Raw genomic sequence first — 21,083 nt, forward strand, 5'->3', positions numbered from 1 at the left:
ACCACGGGTCATTTGAAGAGAGGAAGCGGCGCAGCTCGCGTTTTCCATGCGGTTTTAGACGTGAAATGTGAATCAGGCCTTAGAAGGCTCTCTCGTTGACACTCACTCATGTGACATTCCATTAAAATGCAATCGTTAATTTTTGCCTTTCTATCACCATCTCTGTTTGAAACATAAAACTGCAGTTTACTCTACGTACTTTTTCATGTGTATGTAGTCAAATTACTGACATTGACAATTGACATTGCTCAAGATATCGAACCCAACAGCTCAACTTAAATCATTACTGTAAGCTTAGCGTCGTGTCGATAAGTTAAGAAGACAATTTTGTTTATTTGTTACTGGGGATTAAACAGTATACCGGTATTGACAATAACCATTACATTAAAAACCATGATTATTAATAATGCGTCATTTTATTTAATAATTGTAGATAATTCAGCACTTGCTTAAACTTCGCCTCTCTCTCTTAATCACTACACTTGTATTTTCAGTGTTATTCATTGACAAAAAAAGAAAACACAAAATAAGCACAAAAACCTAATTATTAATTATTAAAATATAAAAAAGGATAAAAAGTGAATAAAAAATGTATTCAAAGCTTCAAATTCAAGCTTTAATCCGGCTACAGAGCCATCAGCAGCATGGGCGAGTTTTTTATTCAGGATGACCAGACAACACAACAAAACCATATTAAAGGTTTCACAAAAAGATTCCTTATAATAAACCATCATCTCAGACAAAACAAACTCCTGCAGCAAGAAAAATGAGCATCGCCGTTTCAAACAAAATGGGGTACAATAAATGTGTTTCTAATACAACAATTTATATCCCCCCCTCGACATGACATGTGTTGCATAGCCAATCATTGAATCATTACGCCCAGAGATTGCTGTGGGCCAGTTGGTACTGTGAAACAACAATCCCAATGCAAAGACCTCATCCAATTGTCTAGATACCCTCACCACACCTCTCTTTCACCTTGACTTCAGCTAAATGAAAGGGCATAAAACTTCCAACAAAAGCTGTTGAGCTGAGATACAAGCATGAAATTGTGAGTTCAAAGAAAAGCCGTCGCCCGTGAGTTAATGTGATGTATTTACACACGGTCAGCAAGTGAGACAAAACCGACACGCTCGATACGTGTTTGGAGGCATATCCAGGACAAAGCAACATTATCTGCAACAATCGTGTTTGTGGATGAAAGTATTTGGACTATTACATGCTTGATCTACAATGAAATGAATGAATATACGGTAGATAATCATCGACAAAAGCCATTTATTGTCCAATTAATTGTCTTCGAGGTGGTTACGATACACGCGCAGACATGGACGCGGAATACAAATGAACTGCAGATGCATGCCAAGAACAAATGTAAGAGAATCAAAGCAAAGCTGGTGTTCTGTAATTTCATCTGAAGGTATTTGTGAACTGTCATTGTTTTCTAATTACCAAGAGTGAAGCCTATAGTCTTTACACAAAGATGAGCAAACAAACCTACAACACATTGTAATCCCCTCCCATTTTCTCCAAAAGTTTAGCGAAACCTGTCTGTCATTGCTTTTCCCAGCAAGCCCCTCATTACTTCTGGGTCAAGAGCTTTCTTACGTCCTTTCAACAACAGGAAGACGGACAGGGACTGCTTGCGGGAGAGGTGGGCTGTCTCTCGTCCCTCCATAAATCTCATTATGAGGTCTCTGACCTCTAGTGTTAACATTGCCTCCCTTAACAGGAAGAATCCGTGAAGAGAAATCACCCAAGTACATCAACTTCCTGTCAGCATTCTTTTCCATTAGCTTAAGCACTCATTTGACTTCAGCCCCCATGCGCGGGGCAGGAATAATTCAGCAGGTAAAGGACGAGCTGTCGGAAGGTCAGAAGTGGACGTTCTGCTAGCGCTACACTGACGGCAATCACTCACGGTGATAAAAGGTCAAAGAACATGCCAACGCAAACACGCTTTTAATAAGCGAGATGGATGCCACACTGGTCACGTCAAAGCACTGTTCTCCATCAAAATCGATATCCAGATTTAAGCCGCCCAGGCGGTGTACGAATTATTCAATGACTTTTAGAGGGATCGACTTTAAATGCGAATTTCTCTCAGTGAACTTTGGTCAGGGTTCGTCTTGCGCAACCCAACTATCTTACGGTCACATTCACACATTGGTGAAAAGCTACATTTTGAGACATGGTAACTGGTCTTACACTTATACTAAGCCTTAAACATATGGATCAACCCTGCCATAATTCACACTTGCCCTAGGAAACAGAATGGATCAGTATTTGGATCAACATCTCTGAAACGTCAATAAAACATCTATATATTGAGCAGTTTGGTGCTCTTGTGGCCACTCATCTGTGAACATATATATTTTTTCTCCAAGTGCTCTTTTGGAGATGTTTGGAGCATTTTCTGTGAAGGATTGAGGTCATTAGTGTCCCCATCAAATAATTGCTTTTCGTGAGGCCACAACATCCCAAAACATCCCTTTTGTGTGGCATAAGAGCATAGGGATTTTTAACATGTTGTTGTTATTCCCTCAGGATCAAACGTCCACTGTCGGAAAGCTAGAGATCCGCTTCTCTTCTAATCTAAAGACATCAACTTAAGTACCACTAATGAGGCCGCAACAGATGAAATATTTAGAAACCTCGTAACAATGCGTCCCACATCATCCTAGGAGCCTTTGATATTATCCACACTCAGAGCCTTTAAACATCTCCCCTGATCATATGGCTGAAAGCTGGAGGTCATTCACCAAGAAACCTTAATCTCCATGATCTTCCCATTTGCCTGATTGAAATCTGATGGATCTTTGATAGATCATGACAATACAAAGGAAAAATAACCAGAGATCCTTCTTTAAGCAATTACGGTGGCCATTTCGTGAGGGCTACCACGTAATTCTTTTGGGTAGTCACTGAGAAGGGGGATTTGTTCAATTGTCTGATTGAATCACGGGAAGAATAGGACTGTCGGTTAGAAAGGATATCTGGTTTTGAAGTCGTTCAAGGTCGAATGGATCACAGCTCATTACTCAAAATGAAATATTTAATCTGGTAAAATGAAATCATAACTATGTTTAGGGCTCAGAGACATCAGAAATATCAAATGTAATGTGATTTGTTGTTTCTATTGCTTATAGGAATAATACAATGAAACTAAACAGGATGAAAATAAATCCAATGCACATCCATCAAGATGGTCCAAATAACTCGCATGCTCTATGCAAGATTATAAACCCAAATACAGGTGAAATATTAAAATTTACACCATACGGTAAAGAATTTGAAGACACCAGGGCTAGTTGTCATTTAGCATAGACACAATTTGTACACTGTAAAAAGATCAAATTTTTATGTAATTTTTTACGTCATTTTAAAATACAATCATAAATGTAAAATTACAGAAAAAGACCGCAAATTTTTCAAGAAAACATGGGAAGTGTAAATTAACCGGGAAAAAAACTTCCTTTTACAGTTTATTTCTGGCATCCCAGCTTCAGATTTTTAACAAGATTTCTTATTTTAAGGTTTATTTTTGAAATACAGTCAAAACTATAAAAATACAGAAAAAGACAACCAATTTACAGGAAAATGTTTGATATATATATATATATATATATATATTATATGCTATAATTTAACAGGGAAAAAATATTTTACCTTAAATTTCAGTTGTATTACAGATTTTTTTACAGTGTTATAACCTTGTGCACACATACAAGTTTCTTTTTCTCTAACCATTTGTTCTGCGATTTCAATAATTATTTTACGATTGTTTTGCTGAAAAGCCTTTAAAAGTTTGTTTAAAGGCAGGCTTATTTTAACAACCTACTCTATTTTGTGCGCATGTAAGATCCTTCTTTAATATTCAAAACTCAAGTTCAATCTTACTTTTTCAAAGGTCAAATATTTTCATACCGTTCTTCATATCTAAGCCGCTGTGTTATGTGTCCATATGAACTCAAGGGAACTTTACTGATATAAGGCTTGAGAAATATTTACTTTACAGAAAGTGTGACAACTTGCCCCCAGTCTAGTAAAATTTTCATTCATCCCAGCAGTGGAACCACAAGCAGATAGTTAAAAAAAATAATGCCATATTTAAAGACTTCATAGGCTCCTTTATTGATTTTAACCGTGTACGGTTATTTATTTAATGCACTGTGCAACTTGATTCGGTTTTGGAAGTTTGAAAGTGTGTTAAAAAATAATGCCATATTTTTTATAAAACTTCATAGGCTCCTTTATTGATTATAACTGTGAAGGGTTATTTATTTACTGCACTGTGAAACTTGGAAGTGTGTTAAGCTGGAAAACCTTGTCTAATTACCTCAGTGGAGTGCAGTATACATCCTCCAAAATCATCCGAGACATCCACAAGCTTTCTGTTCCCATGAAATACATTAATCTTACAGCCTCAGAACCACAAAGCATGTCTGTCTAACATGAGCAACAGCGATAGCTTTGCTAAAGTTTTGCAACTAATTATTTTTCATTGTCTACGAAATTAGGCTAATGGATACAATGGAGGAAAGTGTCATGAGGAGATAATTTGAACGAATACTATTCTACATCAGTTCTCCACACAAGCTTAAACATCCGTTACATTTAGACACAATCTATACAGCAGATGTCAAAAATAGTCCTCAGAATGAAACCAAAGAAAAGTTAATTCCACTTATATTTACGAGCATTTAACGCTGAACAATTTCAAGTGAACATGAGTTCTAAGCTTACAGGCCAATTATGAGCACTTTTGGTCTTAAAGTTTTGGTCTGAAAATAAGCAGCGAGAACAATTTCCGAGCATTCAAAGTATAGATGTTGAGAAACTGTGGAAACTTTAAATCGAAAGTGAATCAATAAACACACACTCTGGATGAGTAGATTCACAAAAACCAGAAGATTCACACTTACACCCTCATACACATGGACATGAATAGACAAGCGTAGCATTTCCTAAATCGCTAATCAAGTTTTCTCAGCATGTGTTTTTGTGTTAAAGGTTCTGCTTAGCAGAGATTTCTACAGAACAAAGTTCTTCTTTCTCCAGACATTTGTGAGGGTGTTTTCCAACACTGAGGATTATCCGAGCTTGATCGGTAAGACAGTTGTTCGTGGCTAAACTCCAAATGATTGGGGTGGTAGAAACGAAGGACTGATGTTTTTGTGTATCTCAAAAATATCTTTCGTGAACGTTTCCCGATCACGTCAAAATTAAAACAGAGAAACTATATTCTGCTTAAAATAAAAAAACAGTTACTGTAATAAAGTATTATGTTGTGTTACAGTAATGAGAATCTAATGAGAATCACTACTGAGAATAGTGGGAATTAAAAAGTCAAAATTAAAACATCTGGACGCATTACGGTAATGAGAATTTGGGAAGAAAATGAGCTTAATTGTCATGAAAATAATGTCACAATGCAAAATATCTTAATGAGTCTAAAATAGGTTTTATTTTCTTTATGGAAAAAATATGATTTATTTAGTTCCTTTTACTGTTTTGTTTTGGGGTGCAACACGATCTGCAAGTGTTTTCGTGAGATCCTTGTGTGTTTGTCTATGTGCGAGAGTGCGCATTTTTAAGTGCACTAGATGGATTATATTCTTCAATCCATTTCCTCTCCTGCTGGCTCTAGAGTGTTTCTGCTGCTTCCTGCCTCTCACAAGGTTGTTATTGTATTTCTAGGATGTCTGAAGCAAAAGTGAAGAGGAGAGAAATGAGAGAATATGGGGTGTTGCAGTGGGCCAGAGCGAGCGAAAGAGAGTTCAGAATGAGAGCAGGACAGATGTGCGAGAAAGCTTTGATTGTTTGGTGTCGCGTGCATATGCGTGGCAGATTAAATCCTTATCTAAGCAGGATTCAATCAGGTCAGGCTGATCAGCGCTTAAGGCTTAAGGTTAGCTGAGCATCACTCTAACGCCCCGCAGAGGAAACTCTAAAAGGGTCTGTTTTCTCATTGGATTACAGCAGGCATCGATGACTTGAAAGAGGGCATTCTCAAAACGCATATTGTAAATATAACCTGTTGTTTTGAGTAAACCAAAACGTCTTTCCGCACAGCAGTCACATTGTCATGGAAATTGGCTATAGTAAAAAGACTCTCAATGCATGTTTTCTTTCAGAGCCAATTTTTGGAGTGATTGTTTGCCGACTTAAATTAGAATCCGAATTCGCTCTTTATGGAGACAGTTGTTTTTACAAAACAATGCGAGGTGGGTTGAAAACTAAATGTTTAAAGTTTAAACCTTGTAGAATCCAAACTGGTTGTTTAAAAATACTGTAAATACATCCGCGGAAAATTTATAATTTCACAATTGTATATATGTACAGCTTTCCTGCAGCTCAGTGTTAAGAGCATTGTGTTAACTTCGCAAGGTTGTGGGTTCGATACCAGGGGATTGCACATACCTATGTATAAATGTATAGGATAATGCAATGTAAATCGCTATGGATAAAAGCGTCTGCCAAATGCCTAAATGAAAATGTGTTTGGGTAAAATGATAATTTTTGTTTAATTCTGTGAACTGGTAACAATATTTATCCCAAATTTCAAACAATAATATTGTTTCTATTTACATTTATTTGCATGAAAACTGAAGAAACAGGTGAAAATAGCAGATAAGCTGCTCTGTTATTTTCAGACCTCAAATGCTGCACAGAAAACAAGTTCATGTTCACATTTAAGCAACCCAACAGTAATATTTGGACATGTTTTTTAGGAAAAGTTAGAAATATTTTTTTTATGTGACAACGTTTATTTTTATCACAGTTTCCATGTGTCTTGTAATGTTGTCAGTCTTTTGCTGTTGGATGACTTTTTGTCACTCTTGAGGTTTGATTTGTTGAAATTCAACAGACACTGGACTGGAATGGCCACAACACATCTAGATATGGAGAACAAATGAACATTTGCAATGGTCATCATCATTTTTTTCAGCGTCTGTACACTGCATTTCTCAAGCATGAACACGTCCATTCAAAGTAAACTATAAATCCAGTACACGCTACCTCCAAATAACTATAGCACGTACCAAACCACTGTGTCACCGTGTCACGCTAACGCTTTATTTCCTTCCAAACCATCAATGGGTTTTATTTGTCTTTGTACAACCTGTCAAATCGGGTTCTGCAACAACACTGCACTCATCCAATCATAGATATTGAAGTTCAAGTGCAAGCTAACCTTACAATCTAAAGCAAGTTCAAACTCTCGAAAAAAGCTTGAGTTTAATACCTTTCACTTGTCCCCATGTTTGGAGAGAGACGACGATTCAATCGTATACATGCCTCTCTTGCATTGTTTCGTTCTTCCTGCGCACACTCTTCTCGTTAATTACGCCTCATGTGGAGTCAGATGTTGCGAGAAAGTGCTATAATTGAAAAAGACGGCTTCAAAAGGCTCGGAGGCGTAAAGAAAATGAAAAAGTAAACATGTAAGTGGGCGTTTATTGAGCTTGAAATGATAATAGAACATAGATACGTCATAGACTTGCCACTGCTACCGGTCCCATAAAGCCAACAGGAGCTTTAAGATGCTAACTGCAACTGTAGAAAAGTCCCCAAAAGGTCCTAAATTGAACTTTCAGCACACAAACAAATTAAAGTTGGATTGTGGTCCATACCGCTGCACCAGAACCCATTAGTGATGCAAAAACAAGGGCACGCTGTCTTTTAATTGGAAGGCTGACTCAACCGTGGAGGCAAAGCACTCGAAACCGCGCGGGTGAGCTGGGAGCAGCCTGCGACCTTTGAGACTACTGCGCTCCATCCCTTCTCATCTCCTTCTCTCTGGCTGGCAGTTCTTGACATTGATTTAGACACTTTAATTATTAACTAAACACACAGCAGACGTGATTGTTTCAGCAGGAGATCATATCAAAATAAACAGAAACCAAAGGGTGATCTTCTTCACCACCCACATAGTAGCGTGTAGCCTTGAGGAGCCGAGACGGGAAAGAAGTCAGAGGGAGAAAAAAGAGAAGAGATTGGAAATAAGTAAAATCCCTGATGGATGGTTCTTCAAATAAAAAATAAACTTCAAAGTCTTATTTCATCGGAGGAGTCTTGTATGCCTTGGCCAAGACGCGAGCCGCATACAGTAGCCCCTCAGGTACGTGGGGTAGTGTCAATACACGGATAACACCGGCTAATGAGGCCTTCAAAGAGTACAGGGTCTTCGGAGGTTGACCACCCGAGACCCGCTCGCTCCTTTCTCGTTTTCTCTCTCTCTCTCGCTCTTACACATTGTCCTCTCTCTTTTCTCTAGCCGCTATTTATTTATTAAACAGCTCCCAGTACCTTGATTAATCTCCTCACCCTACATATACGCCTCTGATTAGCACAGGAACGCGTTTTCCCATGGATCTACGCTGAAGCGGGCCCTACTGTGAGTGTTTATGGACACGCCAGACAGGATTATAGCTCATTACGCGCAGGGAAGCATTCAGACGCGCCGTACCGCTGACCACAATACACTTAATGGACAATAATGACAGCTGGCCAGCTAGCAATTATTCTTTTTGACTCACATATTAGGTGCAAACAGATCCCATGATGCCCTGGATTGTAAACAGCATCTCATTTTCTCAGTTCTACTTGGCCGTTGCCAGTTTATGTCCAAAAAAAAGGAACGGCGACAAATAAAAGGCGATTTGTGACCTTGTTAGACTTGCTAATGTGGACCCGGCCGGCATTCCGCCCGGCCTCTTAAAGGGGACACATCGCAGTTAACAGGGTTTACTTGATCTTTTAGACTAGCTTTCGTTTGGTTCAACCAGATGGCTTATGATGAAACTGCTTTGCAAAAGCGGGCCAGAAATTGCTTTGGTTATGACATCACAGACCAGCACATGCTGCGATGAATAATGGCAATGCACACGTACGTACACTGTAGAAGCCCACGCAACACAGCCAGTTTACGCCTAGTTTGTTTCTGAAAACTTGGAGATGACACGATACAATTCGTGTATATCTGGATTTGCTAAAGGTTGACGTTCGGTTGATTTATAGATGCTAAAGCTACATAGTAGCAGTACTTCAAGTGATTTCTGTCATCGTTAAATTACCTGCTTGAATTTCAAACCTGTATGACTTTCATTTTTCTCCAGAACACAAAAGATATTTTAAAGAACGTTGATAACTATGGTGATACCCATTAACTTCTATTGTACGGACACAAAACCAATGCAAGTCATTGGGTTCCAACATTGCGAAAATCAAGTTTGAGTTATGCAGAAAAAACTAAGAACTACCGCGTTAATACTTTTGTATGGCCAAAAACCCCAACACATTCCTTCTGATTTCTTCAGTTATTTCCTAATTTTGTTAGGAGAATTTCGCTAGACAATGATAAAAAATGCTTTGAATTTCAATTCAATTTCTGTACATCCATTTGCCACATTTTTCCTTCACTGGTCATATAGTTATATGTCATTAAAATAACTTCACATGCCCCTTTAATAGCCTATTTTTGTCTCTGTGGGTAATTCTTCGCAAGAATAAGCAATAACGTGCACAAGATCTTACTCTGATCTGATTCAAGGTCTTTCTACTCCAAACTATTAAAAATAAGGCCAATATTAAGTATCTAATTGGCTGCGGAAGGATCTCATTTGCATATTTTAGTCAAGCATGGCATAAAATGTATAGAACGAGAACGGAAAGAAACTGTATTATGTGCAACAGACAGAGAGAGAGAGAGCAGACAGTATGTAACCTCTTGATTCCATACTGTGTGCACACTTAGATCTGTCACCCACTGTTTGGTCACGCTTTGCAATGCTAATACGACACAGATGGAGGTGTTTGTGCAATCCTGGCTTCTGACGCCACATTACATGTAGATGAAATACAATCACAAACACAAGACTTAAGTTGTCACAGAAACCCAAGCAGTGTGTTTATTGCCGAGCCAATGAGGGCAAACTCAATGACAGCCGTGGAGAATTCAGAACGGAAGGAAATTCCTCCATCTTTAGATGGAAGGATAATGGCCTGTTCCCACAAAAAACGATATGTTTGAACAATAAACATTGATAGCCAAGAATTTGAGCATGGATCATTCAAACATGCACAGTGTTCTCAAAGAAAAGCCTCATGAATTTCATGAAAAGTCATTTTCATTTGTGTCTACACAGTTCATATAGAAACAAACCTGCTATAGTAACCAGAGTAGATAACGTATGCAGACTAATTGCTAAGTTCACTCAATAGGTAGATCGTATCCTACAGCTCTCCAGGATCTTTGCTGCCAGGGTGTCAAGACCACATGTCCAAATCTCCTCAGTATGAAAGAAACAAGTGAACCTTTACTGTCAGCCCCGCTCTGCATATCTGCCTCCAACCCAATTAGTCCAGAGCAGCACTTCCAGATCTCAATCCCTGTGGATGTACATTAAAGAGAGGTGAACACGATATACCTGCAGACATGATGGTATCACAGAACAGAACCTGTGCCTCTGGATGACAGCTGGGGTGGATCTCAGGACAGCCTGTTTCTTTTGCAGGAAGTCATAATAGATTAGCATTAGAAAGAAACGGTATCATGGAAGTTAGGTCAACAGTCATGCCATTTGCAATAGCTGTTTTAGATACCTATCTAAGCAACATTTACTGGCAACACAGAGGGTTTAGACATCATACTTCATCAAAAAGACTAAATAAAACATAAAGAGTGTAAGGCTCTTCTCTGATACACAGAACAGAATCACTGTACGGTAAAAGGAGAAATAATGTGTTTTTTAGACTTGAAATAAAGTAACAGTATTTGATCAGACAAATTACTTGATAATGACCAAAATATGTGCTCTTTAAAAACGAAATTGTGCCCGTGCTATCATTTGCAGAGCAAAGATCCTGCAAAAGAGGAATGACCCATGTTTTTATACTGTTAGGAGAGCTAGACACATCTTGTGTAATCGGGACCATCCGGGGTAGACCAGGACGTCTGGTCACCCTTCTCTTCATCCTGGGCCACAGTAATATTCCTAAAAATCAGTTTACCGTGTAGTCTCGGTACAGCTTATGATATTAGTGAGAACGGTTTCTTATACAGGGAACAAGTGATTAAATACGGCAGATTTATAATACTGAGATGAACACGCAAGAGGTTTAAAGTAGCGCAGTATGTTTTCAATGATTCATCTCTTCTTTAAACCCTCTCAGCTTAATGAAAGGGTCGAGACCTCTAATCTCCAATATCTAATTCTGCACAAAACAATCTGATTTAAAACAATATCTCATATCTAGATGTGTGTGCCTGTGTGGACATCAAAAAATACATGCCAGTTGCATTTCAGATCAAACTCAAATAAAAGAATAACATTTTTTTTTTTGCATTAAGAAAAATAAAGCCTTTTAGAAAATTAGAAAAATAATAGTAAAAATAATAATTATAATACAAATAATAAGTAATATTTAAATAGAATATATGTTAGTTTAATTATATTTAGTCAATCATATATATATTAAAATAATGTCACAAAATAAAAATAATATGAATAATTAATTATTTGTATTATTATTATTGTTGTTGTTGTTGTGTTTTTTTGTTTATTTATTTAGCATTGTGACATTTATTATTTTTACACAATAATTAATATTTTATTATTATATATTATTTACAACAATTATTTTAAAGTCTCTTGACTGTAATCTGACAAGACTGTTTTTTTGTTTTTACTGTGTAATAAGTAACGCAAATATCTCTATTTAAATATACATTATATTTAAATATTATTATACACACACAAATAAATATTTTAATCAGCATAAATAAAACTTATCTATTTGAGAATTAGGGTTCAGCTGGAAGATTTGTGAGAGTCCACCCGTGTGTGTGGCGAGATGAAGGAAACAATCTTGCCCTTAAGTTGGCAGAGCTGTATGACGCTTACAGAAAATATAAAGAACAGCTCTTACTTTCCTTCATGCAGGGAAACAATGAAGTGGAATCAACCCACAAAGTCAACTCCCTGAGACAGCTTGATAAAAGTCCATTTTAAAGGCATTGCCCCAAATCTCCAAAGGCCAACATCCTGCGTGTGTGTGTGTGTGCACATGCAAAAAGATACAGCAAAGTGAGCGAAAAAATTGCCATTTTGAAGGACTATCTCCCTAAACCACTTCATAAATGGGCCAACTTGGCATGAAAGCAGAAGATCTTTGAGGTTAAGGACTATTGACGGACAGGCCTGTAAAGGCCAGATCTGGTTCTCTTGCACTCGTGGCCTCTGTTAAGCTCTGTAATCCCCCATCAGTACTTCTGAGATGTTGTCTTTATTTAAAATAGCGGAAATGTGTCAGAGAGCTCTGGTGAAAACCACAAAGTGATAAGTCACTGGATCTCCTATTGATAAAAGATCATTAATATGGACTGGAGATATGGGGGATGGCCAAAGCCCACCGTCTCTGATCGATTTGATTTGTTAATGTACTGTATCAACTTGGACGACCGCCATCTCTGATAGTTATCAGTCATAGCAAAGATAAGTATCCTCTGTCTGTTTCTCATTTGTCTTATAGTTTTTCCCTGTAAACAACCACCTGATTCAAAAGAAAACAAAACATCTATTTTCAAACAAAAACTGACCATTTTGTTCTTCATCAGTTCAAAATTTGTTCCAAAGATTTTTAAAAATCACTTCACGGTTGACATCACCAACCCCTGTTCCTCTATCCAACTGCTACACACAGTTCACATTAATTTCAAACGCATAATTGAAAATATGTCACATTATGGAGGTAATGCTTTGTGACTTTTCCTTCCGACTTTATGAACTCGGAGATACGGAGAGTCTTTGCCAGCATACCTGTTTCAGCATCTTCTACCTATTCGCAAGATAAAAATCTGGCAAGGCAACAAACGCCGGCTCTTTTTTAAGAAATGGAACTGTGCCATTAGGACAGATGCCTCGCAAACAGCAGAGACTAAAAGAGACAGAAATCGCCTGAAGTAGAACAAACTTAGTTTCCTACGGGACAAGCTAATTATTTAGATAATTACTATATGAACTCTTCATCTGAACGACGGTGACAGCCAGACAAGCGCAGCTGGTACGTCAGGCCATAAACACGCATTCATTTAGAACACGATCTCATGAGTACACAATAAATACACAAGGTAGCGATCTATAAACATATTGCCGTTAACAAAGACTCCATTCGATAGCTGTCCTGAAATAGAAAACGGCTATTGACTGCATATGCTAATGTCTGTCATAGCACACCTTACTGCGATGCTAATAATACAGTTTATTACAGTACGTTAGGTTAGAAAACATGCAATCAACCCAAATGCTCGAAGCCTTTGTGTTCATGTGCTAACGTACAATACGACCTCTTAATTCAATGAAACTGAAGGTATTACTGAAGCGATAAGTAGCGGGAAACTGCGCCTGCCATACGTGGAGATACAGTCAACGTTTATGTGCGCCGAAGTCTTCTCGAGTCATCCTGCCAACCCTCGTTCGACTCCATCCAAGAGAGTGTTCGTGAAAATTTCCCTGCATACACCTTTCTATCGTGTCTTTAAAAATAGAATACAGTTGATGTCGTAAAGTCTATTGAAGGATAGAGGTGCGACAAATGTGAACGACTGACAGGTTTTAGAGACGAGATGCATTACGACATCATCAAAGACCAGAACACATGCACTGCATGACAACAGAATGTAAAATTCTGAGTAAACTTTTCTGATGGGAGTGAGACTGTCACGATCTGGCAACCCTTGTCCTTTATAGTCACCAAACTGGGGCACAATTTGACATTTTCTTTCTCACACACACATTTCATCTGGAGAAAATTACCATCATGCTGTTATCGATTTGACATTGATTCTTTAAGTATACGGCCCTTGTGCAGTTGTAGAGACGAAAAAAGCAAGTTCTAGTATCTGATAATAAAGTATAACCACGTCAAATAGGTTGTCGTTGGAGCGTGAAGCTAAAAGTCGAAATGACCCTATTCAAGTAGCGAGATATTCTGAAGCACCGCCGGGGCCCTGCTTTCTACACTAATGCAACAGCTCTTATCAAACAAAAGCATTTTAAAGCGCGGAAGGTCTGGCGGCTGCAATGCAGTCTGCCGCTTTCAGGGAAATGTTTCAAACCATCTATCTTGACCAAATAAAAGAGTACCCTTCACCTGTAGACGCCTCCAGGAGTGACCACTTATCTCAAGTCACCAGCTCTGCGGTTAATAACGGGGAGAGAGAGAGAGAGAGGCAATGACAAAATGGCAGAAAACAAGGTTGGGGGCTGTAAAAACACTGTCTGCAACTTAATAATGACAAAACTTGATTTAAAAAGAGTCTTGCCAACACAAAAGCATTTTAGTTCCAACAGAAACCTCTGCAGGGTTTTAAAGTTTGACACTAAAAGCCAACAATGTGACTTATTTTCTTGAGCTATATCTATAATTTATGCGTAGAGTCGTGCTCATAAGTTCACATTCCCCTTGCTCTCAGGGGCATCATAAAAATAGTATATAAGTAAGACATTTTAAAAAGTAGACAAAAAACTGAATTCACACAAATTAGCTGCTTCAAAAGTTTATGGTGTTTACCCTGCATACAATCGAAGAAACAATGGTTTGCATGTTTTGTGTAAGTTGTGTTAGCTGGAGACTCAAACACAAATGTCACAAAAGTCAAATATTTTTGGTGCTCAAGAAGACAATACATTAAATTAAGAGACAAGACAAGACAATGTAAACGTCATTTTACCTTCTGGGACGTATACTGTATGAATAGAATAAAAACATTTCTATAAAAGAAAGTCATTGATGGACAGTGAATTATGACAAATTTCATTTTAGGCGATTTAATATTAAAGCATGTTTTATTCTGACTGAAGAGTTTTCAGCACTCACTCAATGCATACGACGTCCAGTAATGTAATCGCTGAGATCCATTCCCCGGAGTCTCCCTAGTCTTTACTTAAGAAAAGGATCCATTTCCTATCCAATATCTCAGAACAGAAATGGTAGCTCTTCACACATGCATAATTCAAGAAGACTCTTTTACCTCAGGAAAGCATTACTGTAAATACACCTTACTCTATAAAGAGGGTATTGACCAACTTTCTAAAACGCTTAGATGCAATCGTTCTTCCACACAAAGTAGGCTACCAGCACAATCCACTACAGACAGAAGTGCATGTTTTCATTGAACCAAATGCTGTAGGCTACGTTCTGTTGTTATCAAATATCAAACTTCTCGGTTCCTCAGTACTGCAGAACTTAAAGAGTTAACGTTGCTCAAATCCCCTAATGAGCGAGTCCATCAAGGTGTTGAGAGAGTTCACACTTAACTACCGTAAGCCAGGCCATCGCTCAATTTGGTCGGCGTCACAGAGCTTAGCAGATTTCCCTCTCACCGGTATAAATAAATTGGGCCTGGGCTGTCTTCAAACCACCTTGCCCCGACAGAAGGTCAATAAATCAATAATGCGTGCACATACATGAAAAAGCAATTCAAAGTTGCCGTTTTCCTCCCTAAGCATGTTCCTACAAGCTCAGGAACGTTTCTCTTCCCCAGCTGACAGGTCTCTACAGAGTGCTTCATGAATATTCCGTGACATGTTGAGGGGAAAGCAGAGGAAAATCTGAAGTCTGGCCCTTCAGTGTCAGTCACGCGACTCGGGTATGACTTCGTAATCAATCCCAGGATTCATGAGTTCCCTGACACCCCAATGACAAATCCAGCAATGCCCACTTATGGAACAACAATGCAGTGATTTGAATGTCCAATTTACATGCAGTGGCCATGTTTCAGGTTATGATAGACTAGTTCATTTTGGATCAAACAACTTTTATTGACCCACTCGCTATATAACACGCTTAAATTCCCATTCTCTGCACTCGACATAAAGCCAGGCACAGCAAGGTTATTGTGATTAAAACGAGCCAATTCTCCTGCAATTATACTCGACGATAAACCCGATTGGTTTTGTTTTCATTATGATTCACTTTAACAACAAATATTGGTTGTGATATTGGTTCAGATGCTCAAGGGAGATATAACTGACAGAGTGAAGGACACGCAACAATCTTAACTGAAAGATCACCTTTGGATATAAGAAACAAGTACCTTGTGCACTTCTTTCCCAAAGTAATGCATTCTAATGGATTGTGCGCGGCGTCTCGGGTGCAATTGACCCGAGGTTAATCATGACTCTGACCTTTGAAAAGGGACAGAAGAGGAAACAAGATATATTGCACATTCCCTCTGACCTCTGAACAACAAGCAATATGTTCTCTAAAAAAAGCCTTTTTCATAATACACCTGTAATCCTATTAGCAATTCAACAGAATTAGATTCAGGGGAGGTTTTGAAGCCATTTATTAAATGGAGGTTTTACAGCAGAGACATAAGTCGTGAACGTGAACAAAATTAATAAATTATCTCCAAAAAAGTAAAGATTGCAATGGAAGTCGTCTGATCCCAACACTCTTGAGATGAGAGAATGACACATACACTCTAGAGTTTTCAGTCACTTTCAGCCAGTTTCAATATGCTTTGAAAGATCAGTTATTCTAGTCTACTGTTCCAATAATACCAACTCGTGACCCTTCGTGGTCATATTGACAATTAAGTGACTTACGGTGACCCACCTTGAAACCAACCCTGAGCCCCGACCGGACCTCATGTAGTTCTTCGACAGGGCTAACTGGTCAGTTGACAACCGGGGTCAAAATAAGGCTTTACCTCATGTTACAACAACCCAACCACCTGGAAGCCTACATCACGATTCTTAAAAGACATCTATGGCCTTGAAAGGGAGCTAAGAAATTGTGCAAAATTGAAATGACCCTCATGCCACTTTATAATCGATTTACCTTGCCTCCAGAGAAAACAAGAGGAACTTTTTTGAAAAATGTTTTAGTCGTTACTTCCAAGATATTATTCTCACTTTTGGAATGTAAAACTGTTATATCACATTCACCTTTGTTGGATAAAAAATTGATAAAAACAGCTAAAATATTGTTTAAATAACTGATTTGTGTTATGATGAAAAAAGTTATTTGTAAAAGTTTTACCCACATAAATGTATTAAATATTTCTGTTATATATACCGTAGACATTTCATGTGTTTAATTATATGCATAATACTTATAATAATATATAAATATAAGGGCTGACAAACGATTAATCGCATCCAGAAGAAGTGTCAGGGAACGTCCAAGGGAACAAAGAAGAGGAAATGCTGAACAATATCCTTTTAATGTAGCACAAAAACAAGGTTACAGTAGCGGCCAGCCACTCACAAAAATAAAGATTTTATATATTTAAGGTAGGAATTTTACTAAATATCTTCATGGAACATAATCTTTACTTAATACCCTAATAATGTTTGGCATTAAAGAAAAATCAATAATTTTGACCATACGTACTACTGTACGTACATACAGTACATGTTTATAAATGCAAAATAAATATGCACAGTACATTGACATATATTATGTAAACACAATATTATTATTTTTAATATTATTTATCGTGATTAATTATTAAATTCTACACCACAATCACCTAATTATCCCTCACTTTATCCATAACAATCTGGAACAGGTTGCTCACTGCCAGAAACCAAACATTATCTGATCAGCACAAGGTCGGCCCTTCCTCTCACCCAACGGAGATCCAGAAAGCGGGCAGAACAGATAGTTAGCCATCCCTCACTCCCTTATCATCTAACCTCACAGAAGAGATTCAGCACAAAAACAAGGAGGCTCAAGAACAGCCTCTTCTTCCCTTGAACGCTCGTTCTCATTATCAGCCGCACAATGTTCCAGCTAAACGGTCAATACTGCACTTTGGACACAAAAATAGTACTGTTGGCATTTAGCATGTTTCATTTACTGCACAGAAAACCAATCCCTTACACCTACACACTGTGCAGTCAAAATCCCAATTTGCAGTATGAAATGTAGAGCACTGGCATGGTGTAGCACATGCTTTTATATAAAGGTTATTCCATTCCATTCCATTACGATGTTTCTTCAAATGTCTAACATATAGGGGTTGTTTCCCGGATAGGGATCAGACTCGTCCTCGACCAAGATAAATGTATAAAGCTGTCCAAACTGAAAACAACTTGTACTGACATATCTTGAAAATACATCAGTGCCTTCGGGTTGTCTCCAGAATACCGCCCCATAGGGTTTTATGAACTATCTGTGAACTATATTGCTTCATTGTACCAAATACTGTTTACCCTTGAATAAGTATGATAAGTGTCCATCCATACTACAGTAATGAGGATACAGTGCTGGGATTGGCTGCAGTGTCAGGCTTTCTTATGCATCGTGACATCCTGCAGTATGCGGGTCGACTGTCCCTGGAGAATCCATATACCCTCTGGCAATGGGAAGCAGTGACACAGAAAAGAAGATGCAGGGCACAGACATAGCGAAGTGTTGATTATCAATGTAACTCATTTGTACATGGGTTGGTCAAAAAATACAAGTGGAAAAAAGAGGGGGAAATTACAAGAAATCTTTCTTCACCCAAACATAACAGCTGCCTACGTTTCCTTCCTCACTACAAATGTTCTACCTCTTCATTCACCAGCTTCGCTCTCTCTCTCTCAATGTTTTCCAATGTCTCTCGCTCTCTGTCACACCCACACAAACCACAGATAAATCCTAGTACACTCATTCAAGCTCCTACAAACAGATACAATACACACATAACCAAGTCTTCATCACTCTGTAAAAGCAAATGAAATGTGTCTAGTATGAGCTAGATTTCATCACACTTTTTGATGAGAGTGTTATACAAAGAGGAGCCGTTGAAGAGTGGCCACCAAAAGCATTCAGAAATTAAGCCATTAAAAAAAAATTGAAATAAAACAAGATATCAAAACAATTGCAAAGAATACCAACACAAATTACTTATTTTGTGGTGAGAAAGATTTTTTGAATAATTGTCATTTTTCGTTCAACAAATGTCCTGTTTGAGAAATGATGTCTTGACAGTTTTCTTAATTTAATGTCATGTGGTTTGATGTTTTTTTTAATGTGATTATTCTTGCACATTGACGATAAATAAAAAAGTGCCCTGATACTTTTTGGTGCCACTGTATAACACATCTTCTGAATGCCCCTAACTAAAGCCCCAGAAGTCCAAGAGTGCAGAACATGCGCTGAGAGTGCCGTACACCAACCAAACAGCCAATAATTAGCATTTCTATTTCCAGATAAAAAACAGAACAGAACATTGCGCAGTGATAAACACTTGCAAATGACAAGTATCGACTGACGTAATCGGTCAAGTGCTTGTCTTCAGATTAACGGTTGAACTCAGAATCTGGAGCCATAAATGCTTTTCTCATAACCACCACAACATTAAGATTTCGAGCTTGGGCATGCTATTTCTTTCTAAACAATGTTTTAATGACAGCAGAGAGCTAAAGAATACCAGAAAAACAAGCATCATTAAGTCTAGTGGCAACCAACATTTAATGCAAACCATCCCATCTCCCAAAAGACCAGAATCCCAAACTCCTGTGCATACACAGGTAATGGGAGCAATGGGAGCTATGTGTGTTTATGTCAAATTAGCTCGGTTCAAATGATGCGGCGGTGAAGAGACGGTTGTTAGAGAGGTCACTGAAGAAACCCGTAAGCAGAGAAGCAATACAAATAGCATGTGAAAGGTGTGTTTGTCGAGAGCTCTAATGATGCTAAAACAGCGGCCATTTTATCAATCTAAACAATTCACACGCATTACTCACCAGAGGTGTACAGGGCGTCCAGTACTCCGGGTTCAGCTCAGCTCTAGAACGAAGGTCCAGATAGTCGGGGTTCAGTTCGGTCCGGGCACGGGTAAGAGTTCCCTTAAAAATAAAAAATAAAAAAGAGTTAAATGGCATATTGGAACACTGGGAAACGGATTGTAAATGAGTGATGTGGCTGAAATGATACGGTTAACAAAAGTAACAAGATCCAAAGACAGTATAGGAGGAGGTGACGGAGCATTTTTTAAAAATAGGATGGGAAAATGATTAAGTTAAATGACATCACTCCGTAAGGTGGCTATAGAAATGGAAGCTACGCCTTTTCGTTAAAAGGTTTTGTTATTTGAGCAAAAGAATCAGTTGCTAGATATAAAATGGCTGCTTTAGAGTGTTGTCAATATGGCTGTTTAAAGATGTTGCCAAAATGGCAAACCCAAAAGAAGTAGAAGTTGCCAAGATGGCCGCCTGAAGGTGTTGCCATGATGGCTGCCGAGGAGACAAAAGTGAGGTAATCCAACCCCATAAAATGTACAAATGTGTCACTTTTTACTCTACTTGATGCCACCTTACATATGAATATTGACATAATTAAGAAAATAAAATGAATATTTACAGTTTTTCTTTTGATAAGAACCAAAAAAAACCTTGTAAGACCGCTGTGATGTAAAGTATTGCAAACTTTTGGCAATACAAAAATGGACAAACTCTTTCCAACTTCCTGTTTCCACAAAAAAAGCATGTCAGGACAGGCAAGAAACTAAACTTGTAACGTTCAAATTCTCGAAGTATTTCAAAGAACTGTAAGAAACTTTAAATTACAATCATTATCAGGAGAATGAAAAGCAGAGGACGACCAAACGTTCTTCTATAAACTCGACTCCAAAAAACCTTTTTGACCCTCTGTTGTGTGCCTAATATTTTACAAGCGAGCGAAAAATTACAGGGCTCTCAATTTCCAACCACTTGGTCAACTCCAAAAGTGCCTAATTACCCAGAGCTTTTATAGGTGAGGCGGAACCGAAGATGTTTTCTTCTCCACGCTTTGTGTCCGGAATGATACAGACTGATTATATCTCCTTTGAAAATGAAATTGCCTTTATGGGGGCACGCTGTTTGTGTTTGACAAACCTTTGCCGTGAATCTGAGTAAAATATCCTGCCTTCAAATCAGTCTGCCCTTTGTTAGGTAATCTGCTTTTCTCTCTCTCTTTCTCACTCTCGCCTTCGTGTTTTTTTTACATGCAATAGAGGGAGAGAAGCATATGAAACAAACACATATGAGTGGTGACATTTCGGCTGATATTAATGTGATACTCAAGCAGGAAAA

The 21,083-nt window shown here is 38.2% G+C and overlaps 1 protein-coding gene across 4 annotated transcripts in view; it reads right to left on the reverse strand.

Moving 5' to 3' along the window:
* Positions 1 to 21,083, reverse strand: part of LOC130424540 (protocadherin-9) — a 210,765-nt gene that overhangs the window by 143,769 nt on the left and 45,913 nt on the right. For all 4 annotated transcript variants that reach the window (XM_056750303.1, XM_056750302.1, XM_056750305.1 and 1 more), the window contains exon 3: positions 19,755 to 19,856. In XM_056750303.1, coding sequence (XP_056606281.1) covers positions 19,755 to 19,856 — 102 coding nt within the window. The remainder of the gene's footprint in view (positions 1 to 19,754; positions 19,857 to 21,083) is intronic.

This window comes from Triplophysa dalaica, chromosome 6 (assembly GCF_015846415.1).
Source record: "Triplophysa dalaica isolate WHDGS20190420 chromosome 6, ASM1584641v1, whole genome shotgun sequence".
Classification (NCBI taxonomy): domain Eukaryota; kingdom Metazoa; phylum Chordata; class Actinopteri; order Cypriniformes; family Nemacheilidae; genus Triplophysa; species Triplophysa dalaica.